This window comes from Eschrichtius robustus, chromosome 2 (genome assembly GCF_028021215.1).
Source record: "Eschrichtius robustus isolate mEscRob2 chromosome 2, mEscRob2.pri, whole genome shotgun sequence".
Classification (NCBI taxonomy): Eukaryota; Metazoa; Chordata; class Mammalia; order Artiodactyla; family Eschrichtiidae; genus Eschrichtius; species Eschrichtius robustus.
In genome coordinates this window covers 171,526,567-171,540,155 of record NC_090825.1, presented here as the reverse complement: position 1 = coordinate 171,540,155, position 13,589 = coordinate 171,526,567, and the positions used below count along the sequence as shown (strand labels likewise).

At 55.1% G+C, this 13,589-nt stretch overlaps 1 protein-coding gene across 7 annotated transcripts in view; it reads right to left on the bottom strand.

Moving 5' to 3' along the window:
* The window catches only part of DOCK6 (dedicator of cytokinesis 6), a 42,213-nt gene that overhangs the window by 6,325 nt on the left and 22,299 nt on the right, over positions 1-13,589 (bottom strand). For 3 of the 7 annotated variants that reach the window (XR_011073230.1, XM_068536941.1, XM_068536942.1), the window contains exons 23-39: positions 12,831-12,935; positions 10,584-10,676; positions 10,236-10,331; positions 9,339-9,479; positions 6,570-6,683; positions 6,206-6,376; positions 5,717-5,856; positions 5,460-5,629; positions 3,078-3,238; positions 2,624-2,806; positions 2,168-2,294; positions 1,780-1,864; positions 1,532-1,628; positions 1,260-1,394; positions 781-933; positions 439-597; positions 223-323 (exon numbers count right to left, since the gene is read on the bottom strand). Coding sequence is in view for 4 of the 7 variants with exons in the window: in XM_068536941.1 (XP_068393042.1) it covers positions 223-323; positions 439-597; positions 781-933; positions 1,260-1,394; positions 1,532-1,628; positions 1,780-1,864; positions 2,168-2,294; positions 2,624-2,806; positions 3,078-3,238; positions 5,460-5,629; positions 5,717-5,856; positions 6,206-6,376; positions 6,570-6,683; positions 9,339-9,479; positions 10,236-10,331; positions 10,584-10,676; positions 12,831-12,935 (2,231 nt within the window). In the remaining 3 variants the exon portion in view is untranslated. Of the gene's footprint in view, positions 1-222; positions 324-438; positions 598-780; positions 934-1,259; positions 1,395-1,531; positions 1,629-1,779; positions 1,865-2,167; positions 2,295-2,623; positions 2,807-3,077; positions 3,239-5,459; positions 5,630-5,716; positions 5,857-6,205; positions 6,377-6,569; positions 6,684-9,338; positions 9,480-10,235; positions 10,332-10,583; positions 10,677-12,830; positions 12,964-13,589 lie in introns of those variants that run through there. The other 4 variants (XM_068536943.1, XM_068536944.1, XR_011073231.1 and 1 more) reach the window with 4 other exon arrangements.

Genomic DNA, 13,589 nt, shown 5'->3' with positions numbered 1-13,589 from the left:
ATTTACCTGCCCTCACCTGTCTGCTCACCTCTCCATTCACCTGTCCGCTCACCTGGCCCCTCACCTGTCTGCCCTCTCACTTGGTCGTCTTCACGTGTCTCCTCTCCTGGTCCCTCTTCACTTGTCCCTCCTTACTTGTCTCTCTTATTACCTGTACGCTCACCACCTCCTCTCCCCTCACCTGTCTGTGAATGGCGGAAGGTTCCAACCAGCCCTCCTCACCTGTACATGAGGTCAATGAGCATTTCCGGGTCCTCCTGATGCTCCTTCATCTTCACCGTGTCAGTCAGGATCATGTGCAAGTTGAACATCAGGTCCTGGACCTGGAGCAGGGGATTGGCCAGGAGTGACGGAGCCGAGGTGGTGGGGTCAGGGGTCAAGCACGGCAGGGCAAAGACCCTGGCTGCGGAAGGTGGGGCGGGGGTCCGGCGGGGTCACCTGCTCAGCAAAGGTGCTGTCCCGCAGCCCCACATCCTCCTCGGCATAGGTGAGAATGGTCTTGAGTGAACGTCGCAGGTGATCTTCGCTGAAGTTCTGCGTTGTCCCCACCAGGGACGAAAGCGACATGGTCACTTGCATCTTCACGCGGGCAAAGTTCTGGGTGGGCCGGGGAGGAAGAGCACGCCTGACTGTGGACCTCGGACCCTCACACCAGAGCCTGCTCAACCCGCTGACTTCACCCCTCTCCCCTCCTGCCCCGCGTCTATCGCATCAAGACCCCTAGTCGGCCGCCCTCCCCAGAGCCGTAGATCACCGCCCCCCCCCCACACCCCCACTTACGTTGCCAATCTCGAAATTCTGGCGCATGAGGAGGTAGAGGGAGGCGCTGGCGTGCGTGCGGATGGCGCTGATACGGCTGCCGCAGTGTCGCAGGAGCCTCAAGCAGAGGTCGGCACACAGCTCCGTGTCCTCCTCAAACAGCAGCTCTGGGAACTGGCCCCCAGGGCGGGACAGACACCAGTCAGCCCCTCCCCGTTCTGGCTCAGAAGGTCCCCGATGGGGACATGGGCAGAAGCATCGGTCTGTGTTCTGCCTTCTCTGGCCAAGCCCAGCAGGTTTTGGCGTCAGACCTGGGTTTAAGCCCTTACTGTGTGACTCCGGGTGAGTAACTCTGCCACTCTGATCCTCGTTTCCCTCCTCTGCAAACTGTAGCTAAGGAGTGAGTGTCTGCCTCATGGAGTTGCTGAGCACACAACAGTCGTTCAATGAATGGGCTGTGACTGTCACTCTTAAGAAGTGTGGCTGTCAGAGGTACTCACCTTGGATACCAGGGCCCGCTGTGTGGCCAGGCCATGCTGCAAGAAGAGGGCACTCTGGGCACTGCCCAGACTGTACAACACAACCTTTAGTACCGCGCCCAAGATACTCTCCCGGGCCTCTGACAGCATCACCGTCTGGGGGGCCAGAAATCCAGCTGTTAGAGACTGGGGTGGTTATGGAGTCAGGGAAGGAGAAGGATTCTGGAGTCAGAGATCACAAGGCCCTGTAGTGGGGTCAGAGGTGAGGGAGATGCTGGATCAAGCCCGCCTACCTGCACGATGATCTCCAGTGTATCCAGAACCACCAGGCTTGCCTCGGTTGCCAAGTTCCCGTCCACCAAGGCCTCGTGTTCCATTTCATCCTTGGTCCTGGAGGGGACAGGAGGGATTGAGGGGGCCTCTCAGGGCCAGACTCCACCCCATGGCTGAGGTCTTTCCCCTCCCTCGGCTGCCCTGGGGGGAGCGCCAGTTCTCTGGAAATTGGTCTAACCCCAGCAAACTACTTCCTGCCCACACCCACTTGTCCACACGGTCCGAGGTTTGTCTCCAGTGTGTGACGCTCTTCCGCCAGCGTACATTCTCCTGGTTCCCAAATGGGCTCCTCTCTGAGACACACAGGTGCATGTTCACAGATGTGCAAAAACATAAAGACACACGTGACCATGAGAATGGATCCCACACACATGGGATCCCTGTGAGAACACTGGGTGACGTGGATGCTTGCGGAGTGGATGCAGTTAGACGTGAACAGGGAACATAGACACCCACGTGTATGGGGATAACACATGGACTTCTTTCTGGGAAAAGTAAGCCAAATAGAGGCAGAGATGGTCCCCGTCTTGGGGCCCCTGGTACAAAGGCTGGGAGGCACCGGGTAGGGACGTGCACGGGGTACATCTCCCTCTCACCACGGCTCCGTCGCACCATCTCCTGTCGGGCTCCGATGGTGCCCAAGATAGCTTCCTCCAGCCGGGCCTTCATGTCCAGTGATTTCTTGAACGTGAGACTGTTGATACGTTCAAAGGCCTTTTTCCCCTGCAAGGACAGAGAATAAGTTCGAGGTTGACTCTGCCTTTTTCTGTGGGCTAACCTGGTCCTGCTTCTTCTGGCCCTTTCCAACCTCCAGGACTCTGTGTTTGAAGACACAGTTCTCCACTCTACAGCAAGCTCTCGGTGCGTCCCGAATTCTGTTCATGAAGGATATTCTCCCTTTTCACATTGGCTCAGCACAGAAACAGTCCACCCCTTTCTCCCCAGAAACCGGTAACGGTCCACTCCTTCACACCCAGCCTATGGCACCCGAAGGCCCCACATGCATCCGCAACCTGCCTCCTATACCCCAGTCCCCTGCCCACCCCTCGAACCTTGTATTCAAAGGCAGCCAGACAGAGGTACAGCAAGTCCAACAGACGACCCAACTGAGGGAGGGCCAGGTCCGCAGCCCAGCGCTGCAGCAGGGCTGGCTCAGCATTCTTCAAGACCCATAGCACACACACCAGCAAGGTCCGGCTAGACTCGGCAGAGAGGGCACAGCCTGAGCGAGCAGCCTGGGGACAGAGAGGGGACAGGGCACTCAGAAGGGAGAGAGGTGACTTTCATTTTTCTCCATATTAAGATGAGAACTGGCCGATTGATACTTCACTGCATAAATTCCATTACCAGGTTATCGGACACACAATGTCCAAAATACAATAAAAAAATCACAAGACATGTGAAGAGGCAGGAAGATGTGATTGATAAGGGAGAAAAGACATTAGACACAGGCACAAAAACAATCAAATGTTGGATGGGGTCTCTGGGGACAAGGCTGGTACTCACTGTCGCTGGGCCCTGCGAGATGCTGGCCCGGGAGCCAGGGGCCAGGGGGCCACCAGCGATGGCCATGGCCACTGAGGGGTTGATGGTGCCTCCTATGTCCCCTTCCCCTTCTGTGTCTGAGTCAAGCATAGAGGCCAGTCTTGACCGCTGACCTGGACCCTCTGGGGGGAGAAAAGAATGAGACCGTGGTTAAGTGCTGTCTCTGTCTCAAATTTCAGCTCACAGGTCACCTCCTCAGGGAAGCCTTCCCTGATTCCACCCCCCAGACCAGGGTGGAGTCTCTAGTTATTGACTCCCAGAGCTCACTTATTGTACTTGTAATTAGATACATTCATCATGCAACTGTTTCTAAGATCCACAAAGGCCTGGACTATATCTGCTCTGCACTCTAAACTCAACACTTAGAACATGGCCTGGTGCACAGGAGCAGTCATTGTAAAGATGATGATGATGATGATGATGATGATGGCAATGGTGACAACCACAATAATAAATGCTGCTGCTATTATTATGGCACCAACTGGCGCTTACATAGCATTTCCTGTGTCAGGTGCTGTTCTAAGCACTTTAACAATATTAACTCTTACTCTGCAAAACAACCCTATGAGATAAGTACTTTTATCAGCCTTACTCTTTGGAAGAAGAAACTGAGGCACAGAGGGGTTAAGTTACTTTCCTGGGGTCACACAGCAGGTAAATGGTAGAGCTAGGATTTTAATCTAAACAGTCTGGTTCCAAAATCTCTGATCTTGGACTTCCCTGGTGGTACAGTGGTTAAGAATCCACCTGCCAATGCAGGGGACACAGGTTCAATCCCCGGTCCAGGAAGATTCCCACATGCCACGGAGCAACTAGGCCCGTACGCCACAACTACTGAGCCTGTGCTCTAGAGCCCACATGCCACAACTACTGAAGCCCGTGTGCTCTAGGGCCCATGTGCCGCAACTACTGAGCCTGGGTGCTGCAACTACTGAAGCCTACACACCTAAAGCCTGTGCTCCGCAACAAGAGAAGCCACTATAATAAGAAGCCCGCGCACCGCAACGAAGAGTGGCCCCCGCTCGCTGCAACTACAGAAAGCCCATGCGCAGCAACGAAGACACAACACAGCCAAAAAAAAAAAAATCTCTGATCTTAAAAGAGTACTGTCTCCACTCCCCCCTCCCAAAAAAACACAGTCTCATCAGAGAGAGAGTTGCTGCCAACAAATACAGAACAGGTTTCACCCCAGAGAGTCTTGAAATAAAAGGTCAAAGTCAACTGAGTTTTACTAAAGCTCCAGCCCAGTTTAACCTAGCTGAATTCCTGACTGGATTGAGGTGATCAGCCCCTTATCCTAGCTGCCTAAGAGAGAGAAAGGGGAATGCTCACTGGGAAAAGATGACATTGCTTCAGTCCTGATGGTCCTTTTACATGCAATGTCCAAAATGCAATAAAAAATCAGAAGATGTGAAGAGGCAGGAAAAGGTGACTGATAAGGGAGAAAAGACAATAGAAGCAGGCACAGAAATGATCAAATGTTGAAGTGAGCAAAACTTTAAAATAAAAAATAAAAAAGATGCACAAACATGGGTTAAAAAATGGAGAATTTCAGCAGAGAACTAGAATCTACAACAACAACAAAATCAAAATTTACAACTGGAAAATATAAAATTTGAAATTCAGAACTCAATGGAGGGGATTAATAGAAGACCAGACACAGCAGAAGACAGAAGTAGTGAGCTCAAACACATGTGAATAGAAAGTTTCCCCACTCAAACACAGGGAGCAAACAGAATGAAAAACAGAACAGAGCACAGCAGACACTTGTAACATGATCATAAAGGTCTAACATACGTGTAATTGGAGTCTCAGGAGGAGAGAAGAGAGAAAACGAGGCAGAAAAAAAAAATTCAAGAGATAACAACTGAGAGTTTCCCCTGAATGATGAAGGGGATCAACCCACCAATCCCAGGTCTGTGTTTCCAACCACTGAACACACTTACCCATCACTGGCGCCAATGAATGTGCATATAAATGAACGAACACAGGGCTCCAACTGATGTTCCCCACCTTTCCCTCCTCACACCTCTTTCTAGAAGATAATTCATCTCCCGTTTATTGCACGCTGACAATATCCCAGTACTACACGTCCTCAGATTTTCACATAATCCTAGGAAGTAGTTGGTGCTACCACTGTCTCCATTTTACAGGTGATAAATCTGAGGCTCAGAGAGGTTAATGGCTTTCTTGGGGCCCCACAGCAGGACTTGAACCCACTCCTCTGATCCTAACACCCACATTTTTACTCCTAACAGGCTCGCCCACCTTTCCCGATCTGAGCCTTGTGGGATCAATCAGGCCCCCAGATCGTGGGACCCCACCCCGCCTTGCCCTGCTGACCAGCAAAGTCATGCAGCCGTGGCAGTGTGTCCCGCGCCAGTGACAGCAGTGGCAGGTAGAGCTCGGCCACCCGGGCCTTCACAGTGGCCTCGGCGCAGCGGGGGTCAGCGTCATGGCCACAGAGCAGGCTGTGGACAGCACTGATGGCCTTCTTGTGCAGCAGGGATGCCCTGTGGGGTAGTGAGGTGCTCAGGACGGAGTGGACGTGCCTCCTGGACCTTCCTCCCGCCCCACGGCCAGGCAGGGCCTGTGCTCACCCCTCGGCCTCAGGTTCCAGGGCCAGGGCCAGTTCCGTCAGCAGGAGCCCAGCCAGGAAGTGCTGCTGCCGGAACGACCCACTCAGCTCGAACATGCTGATCACCTTGGGGTCTGGGGCCTGGCTGGAAAAGGTGGAGCTCTGGAGAGGGGGACAAAGCAAGGGACCAGGGGCCAAGGGTCAGAGGTGAGAGGTTAGGGTTAACTCATCTGTGAGATGACAGGGCACAGGGTCCAAAGTCAGAGGTTTGAGAAATGTCAGATGGAACGCCAGTCTGGGAGTTAGGATTTAGGGGTGAGAAATCAGAAGCTGGTCCTCCCAGGAAACTGCTGAGAATGCAGGGTCAGAGGTGAAGGGTCAGAGGTAAGGGGTCAGTCCCCTGGGCAGTGGCCTATTGCGAAATGGACAGAGATGAGGGAACCACACAAGAAGGGCTGAAAGGCAAGAGGTCATAGGTCAAGAAGAGGAAGCAGATGTGAGGCCAGCCCACCTGCGAGGTGGTGGAAGATACGGAGGGCGAGGGCGAGGCCGGGGGCGACAGGGGGCAGCAGGGGAGGTTGAGGGTCACATAGTGCTCGTGGCCGCATAGGATGCGGGTGAAGTCCATGCGTAGGGTCAGCAGCACCGCCGGGTTGGGAGCCGACTGCAGCCGTGTGGCCACCTGCGGGGGAGGGTTCAGCGGGTGACATTACACTGCTCTGCCCACCAATCCACACCACCCCCTGCCATGTCCCCGCAGGTGTGCTGTCCCCTCCAAGTCCCCCACAGGTATGCCGTCCCCACCACGTCTCCGCAGGTGTGTTGTTCCTACCACGTCTCTGCAGGTGTGCCACTCCCACCACGCCCACCCCTACCTGCTTGTAGTGAGCCCGGACCAGGCTGAAGACAAAGCCGCGGTCCACCAGGGACAGCAGATCACTGAGGAAGAAGGCCAGGCTGGCGTTGAGGTGCTCGGCCAGCTCCACGTCCTGGGGGCACAGGGCCTGTCAGCCCATGCCCACTCACCCCATCAAGCCTCCATCCCTGCCCTTGGCCTGGCTCTCGCCAAGGCCACCAGTGACCCCTAAGAACCGTGTCACTGCCCGAAAACCCTGGGTCTCTTTGACACGCCCTTGTCTCTGGGCTCCGGACTCCCAGGCTTCCTGGTTGTCCTCCTCCCTCTGACCAGCCCTTCCCTTCCCCACAGTTAGTGTCTACCCTCCACCCGGCTCTGCTGAGGACACTCTTTTTTATTCTCTCCCCAGATTTGAGTAACACAACACAGATGGCAGAGACTGGCTGCTGACCCCCCACCATATCCTCTCACAGGTATTGGGACGCTTTTTCAGAGTTCAGAGCTGGGTAGGGACTACATTTCCCAGCCTCCCTTGCAGCTGAGAACAATCATGTGACCACATTCTGGCCAATGGGATTTGAGGGGAATGATGTGGCCACTTAAACAGAAGGGGCAGGTCCTCCGGTTTCCATAGCCTGTAATGCCTGATGTGGCAGGTACCATGATGAACTGAGATGGCCAGGCCCAAACCGTGGAGCCCCCCGTAGCCCACCTATGCTCAGAAATAAACTTTGCTCACATTTAAACCATTTGTGATGATGTTCAAGCAAATTAACCTTTGCCCTAACTGATAAACCCTAAGAAATCATTTAACAAGCATCTATTATGTACCAAGTCTTGTGAACGGGACAGACGGGGTCCCTGCTGCTTGTCCAGCTCTCAGTCTCATGGGGGGGTGGGGATGGGGGATAAGAGTATTCCAGATAGTTCTATGTGTTTCAAAGACAACTAACAGGGTGCTATTTCAAGAGAAGCCTGAAGGATGAGCAAGAGCCCAGGGGAGAAAGGCGTTCTGAAGAGAGGGAACAGTAAGTGCAAAGGCCCTGGAGCAGGAAGCGCCTGGCAAGTGTGAGGAAAGACAAGGAAGGAGGCTCCTATGGCCTCAAGGCCCAGCTGCCCTCCTGCTTTCGGGAGCTACTCTTGGCCTCACAAGTTAGCCTCAGTGGCCCACAGTTCCCTGCAACCCAAAGAAACAAAATACAAAATCCACCTGAGCTCCGAGTCCTCAAGTGGGGCAGAGACTTGTGCATGGAGCCTGATACAGTTGGTGCTCCATAAATGTCAAGTGAAGGAATGAAACCGCTGTGGCCCATCACTGATACCCCCCCCAGCACTGTGACGAAGGTGCTTCTCAAGGGCATTGTTCTTCCCTGCAGCCCTTTTGAGGAGGGTTTCCTCATAATCTGGATCAGCCTCCGGGAACTCAGCCCTCGGGGAGGCTCTACTGAAACAAGGTTAAAACCTTTGAGACCAGCCCAGAGGTCGTGGGGGATTGCACAAGGGCCAGCTTGGGCCGACCAGCATTTCAAAAATCTGGAAAATTCCCATCAAATCCAGAAGTCCCCTTTCTCTTTAAAAATCAGACACTCTGGTCACATGCCCTCTGGTCCACCATAAGCCCCACTCCCCCAACTGAAGCTGGTGGTGAGGGTTCAAATCCCCATTCTGCCCATTCCCACTTATATGGTACCAAGTTGTTACTCAGTCATTCTTTGCCTCCATTTCTCCAACAGTATAATGGAGGAAACAATAATACTAACTTCATGGAGTTGTTGGGAGAGTTTAATGATGTGATCCATCTAAAGTATTTAGGTAGGGACTTCCCTGATGGCGCAGTGGTTAAGAATCCACCTGCCAATGCAGGGGACATGGGTTTGAGCCCTGGTCCGGGAAGATCCCACATGCCGCGGAGCGACTAGGCCCGTGAGCCACAATTACTGAGCCTGCATGCCCCAACTACTGAAGCCCGCGTGCCTAGAGCCCGTGCTCCACAACAAGAGAAGACATCGCAATGAGAAGCCTGCGCACCGCAATGAAGAGTAGCCCCCGCTCGCCACAGCTAGAGAAAGCCCGCGCACAGCAATGCAGACCCAGTGCAACCAAAAATAAACAAATAAAACTAAATAAATAAAGTTTTAAAATAATAATAAAAATAAAGTATTTAGGTACACAGTAAGTGCTCAATAAATGCATAATTTTATTACTATTATCATTGTCTGCCCAGCTTCTGTGAGCACTGGAATTAATGGTCCAGGGCCTGGATAACCATCAAGGTCTCGGAACATCAACATCCATTTACTGAGTACTTACTGTATACTGATACTGTGCTAAGGGCTAATGCATCTGCCCTGTCACCTCTCTGCCTTCACCAACTCCCATTCTCCACTTTGTTCACTTCACCCCAGCCACTCACCTCCTCACTGCTCCTCTGACAGTGGCACGGTCCTGCCTCAGGGCCTTTGCACTTGCTGTTCACCCCCTGACTGGAATGCTTTTCCCCCAGATATCACATAGATTGCTCCCTCATGCCCTTCAAGTCTTCCCCTAAAAGTCAGCTCCATGAGGGCAAGGAATTGGGTCTGTTTTGTTCACTGCTGTGTCTCTAGTTCCCAGCACAGGGCTGTGCTTAAGAAATAGATGTTGCGTGAACAGACTGATTCAGCAAATGGGATTTGTGGTCTTGTAGCCAGGAGGCACTGGACAGGACTGATGCCTCGTGTGGCTGGCTCTGTGTCCTCCCTAAGCACCCCTGCCCCACCCTCCCTCCATGGAGGCCCCTCCCCCTTACCTTGTGGACACGGGTGATGACCTCCAGGCCCACAGAGCCCACCAGGGCAGCAATGTCATCCAGGAAGCGCCCAGGGAAGCGAAGTTTGCGGGGTGTGTCCAGCTTCTGGCCCAGAAGCAGGTGCAGCGCCATGCTTTTCACCTGGGGGTGGGGCAAGAGGGTGGGGGGTGGGTCTTGAGGGGCTGTGGGTGGAGGCAGCCTGCCAGAAGGGAGCAGAGATTGGGGGGCTGTGAGTGGTGGCTTGAAGTGGGCTAAAGGTGGGCATGAGGGGTCCTGGATGTGGCTTGAGCCCTGTAGTTATGGGGTGAGAGTGGGGCCTGATAGCTGTGGGGAGGGCCCGAGAGCTGTGGGTGGGACTTTGCAGGTTGTGGGCGGGGCTTGAGAAAGACATGGGCGGGGCCTTGAGTGGGTGCTAGGCAGAGGGGTGGGAGGCTGAGAGAGTATGGGTGGGGCTAGAGCAGGTCTCCAGGGGTTAACGTCTGACTGTAGGTAGGAGGGTGGGGCTTGAAGGCCCACCAGATTGAGGGGGGATGGCTGTAGTCAGGAGGAATAGTTCAAGGCACCTCTTGAAGAGTCTGGGGGGTGTCTCAAGTCTGATCCCAACAGTTTCCTTCTCTCTCTTGCAGGGGAGGCCTCCTTGCTAGTTGGGGGTCTCTCAATGGTCTTATAGGGAAGGTGGGTAGGGGGGATCCTTCTCACTGTGGAAGGGGTTTCAGTTAACTTTCGGGGGGCCTCTCCAGGGAGACGTTCCCTTAGGCATCTCTTATCTCTCTCCACGTGCGGGTCTCTTGGGGCCATTTCTCAGGGGGCTTAGGTACACTCTCAGGCGGCTTCTCTCCCCAAGGAGAGTCTCCCCTGGGGGCCCCTTGTTCTTGGGCGGGGAGGAGGGCGTCTCACCATGAGCTGGAAGAAGAACCAGGCATGCTGCAGGACAGCCTCGCGCACGGAACTGCCGCTGACCACCCACTGCAGGGCCAGCTCCTCGTGAAGCAGCTGGGGGCAGGGGCAGGGGCAGGGATCACAGAGAGCAGAGGAGCCCACCCCGTACCCCCGTCTGGAGGGCGTGACAGGGGAGGATGCAGCTGGAGGGCTTGGGATTAGAGCAGCGAGAGGCCATGCAGGAGGAAAGGGGCCAGGAGGAGTCAATGTGCCCTTTCCCCGGGCTCTCCAGACCCTGCTGGGCTCGAGGGCAAGGGAGCTCTGGACCCCAAAATGGAGTCACCCCCCCCCCCCGCCTCCCACTACCTTCTGCACAGTGGGTCTCGGCTGGGTGGCTGGTGGGGCCGAGGAGGAGCCCTCGAGGTAGGAAGAGGTTCTGCTAGAGCTGCGGTCGATGGCCTATGATGGGATGACGAGGGGATGGGATGGCGAGGGGGGTCAGAGTGGGTGCAGGCGGTACGGATGGGAAAGAGAGACAGTCGGCGTGGATGGAGGAAAGACGTGGCCGTGTGGACAGACAGTGGGGACGTGGATGGAGAGAGCCGTGTTAATAAAGGCAGAAGTGTGTGGGAGCGGATGGAGAGGGTAAGAATGTGATGGAAGAGACGAGAAGAAGCAAGACACAGGTAAGGAGGGGACAAGCAGGGTGAACGGAACAGGCAAGAATGTGGACGGGAGCCCGTCAGGTGGAGCAGGACCCAGCAGAAAAAGATAAGAGAAAAGAGATGGGAGGAGTGGAGGTGGGGAGGGTAAAATCAGTGTAGACGGAGAAGAGAACGTGGTCAGAGGAGGTGAGCCAAGTGGGGACGAGGGCGGAGAGTGTGAGTGAGTCCGTGAGTCCAGGGATGGACAGAGGAGGCGGAGGGCAGCAGGGTGGAGGAGGAAGAGTGTAGACAGGGGTGTAGAGTATAGACAAAGGGGATTAAAGGGAGGATGGAGAAGAAGAAAGAAGAAAAAGAAAGATAAGGACAGAGGAGGTGAGATGGTGATGAGAGGCAGCGGGAGCAGCCAAGAGAGCCCCAGTTTACAGGCCTGGTCCCGCTCCAGCCTTGCTTGGGGCCTTGCCAGGCCTCAGTGTCCCCATCTGTGAAATGGGCATGAGGTGCTCAAGCTCCACTCTCCCCGCCTCCTTTGCTAGTCAGGTGAGGCCGCTGACAGGGAGAGGAGACCCAGCGATGGAGCTGGCCTGGTCCTGGAAACTGCCCAGGTCCTTGCCTTGGCCGTGGGGCACCCCCCAGCTCCGACAGTCCCAGCCACACACCCTGGGCTCCTCAGCCCGCATCAGATGGGCCATCTACTGCAAAGGCCAGCCTCACTGCCGCCTCCTGCCTGGAATGCCTGCCCTCCTGCCACCTTGTCACCTCCTATGTGCTCTTCCAGGCCCAGCTGACACCCCTGAGAACTGAGGGCACTGGTGGGGAGACCTGTTAAAAACATGGGGGGACTGGAAAGGCCCATGAACCCAGACTCCCAGCAAATCTTAGAAGACTGTCCAAAAGTCCCCCTGCTCGTGCTGTGAACAGTTCCCTGGCTGCCATGCGATGCAGGTTGCCTAGGTGACAGGTACAGAGCTGGAACACGGCCTGGGGCCAAGTATGCAGGGAATCCAGCCCTTGGTGCCCAGGGGCCTCTGAGCTCGGTTCCAACCTCTGCATATGCCTTTCCCTCCATCTGGAACACCCACCCTTCACTGGCTGGCTCTATCTTACCCTTCAGGTACCAGCAAAAATGCCACCTCCCGGGAGAGGTTCCCCAGACCACCCAGAGGGAGGCTGGTGGCCCTGTTTCAGTTCGTTTCCTTTCAGGTATTTTCACCCCCTGCACTTATATATTCATGTGTTTGTTTAATGGGTGTCTATCTCCCCGACTAGCCAGTAACTCAGGGATGAGGCTGGGTTGAGGATCTATCTCCCCAACAAAATCTTGCCTGTGATGCCCTAACTCCCTCCCAGGCTTGGACCGCTGCACTGAATAGCAAGTCTTCACTTCTGAAAATTCAGAACCTGGGGCGCAGGGGGAGCCCATAGCAGAGCCAGGACTTGATCCCGATCCAGGGTCTGATGGCAAAGCCCCTCCCCACACCAGGTCCCAGGAAGGGGCAAAGCAAAGGAAGCTGCCCACAGGGGTCCCTCTGCCTGAAACGGGGTGGGGGAGCCCAGAGGTTCAGTTCCATCCCCTGGGCATCATTCAGGCTGCTGTGTCAAGGGGACAGTTGAGAGTCTCCCGAACACAGTGGATGAAAGGGAGAGAAACAGGCCATGCGGGACAGTGAGGTTAGAGTGGCTGAATGCGCATATCATTTGCATGATATTTGCATACCACCCTGCCCCTTCTGTCTCTGCCTGAGGCTGTGGTCTGTGTGGCAGCAAAAGGCTGGTTAAGATGACCCTGTGTTGCCTACAACATCCACTCCACAGCCCCAAACAAAGGCAGGAGGGGGTCCGCTGCCTCCTCCAGGCAGCCCCCCTAGGTTAGTCGGCCCCAGCCAGGAAGGTGGGAGGAGCTCATGCTGAGGTGGGGTGACACACGTGCAGGGGCAGGCAGGGAGGGCACCTGTCTGGGGTCGGCCCCACAATAAGGGGGTGCCCGTCGCAGCACCGCCTTGCTGCCTCCTGGAGCATAAGCAGAATTCACCCAGGAGTGTGAGCGGTCGATACCCTGGAGATACACGGATAAGTGGTAGCATCTATGGGCAGAGGGCAGGGAAACCAGCGTGAAACACCAAGCGTGCTCACTGTCCTGGGCCACACGTGTGCCCACATGGACACCCACACGCAACCCTGGAATATGTGTGTGTGTGCAAATGCGCATGGGGTGCACACGTATATGCCTCCCGCATACGTCTGTGCCTGGAACGCATGAGTACATGCACCCGCGTTCCCATGTGCGTGGGGTGCGTGCATATACGTGCCCCATGTATGTACATGCATAGGGTACACGTGGAAATGCACCACTGCGCTGTGTACATGGTGCTCTCTTTTCAAGATCCAGACACCCGTCCTTGGGTCAGCCTAAGAGTCCGAGTCACAGCTCCCAACCTGTGACAGCCAGAGCCCAACCCTAATGTCCAGGGTCGTCTTTTTTTTTTTTTTTTTGGCCACGCTGCGTGGCTTGCAGGATCTTAGTTCCCTGACCAGGGATTGAACCCGCACCCTTGGCAGTGAGAGCTTGGAGTCCTAACCACTGGACCTCCAGGGAATAACCCGGGGTCAAGTCTTCATCCATGCTGTTGGCTGTCTTTCCTGTCCTCTGTCAACACTGAGATCTTTCACCTGCCCACCTGGCAGCCATGACCACTGAGGCTGGAGAGAG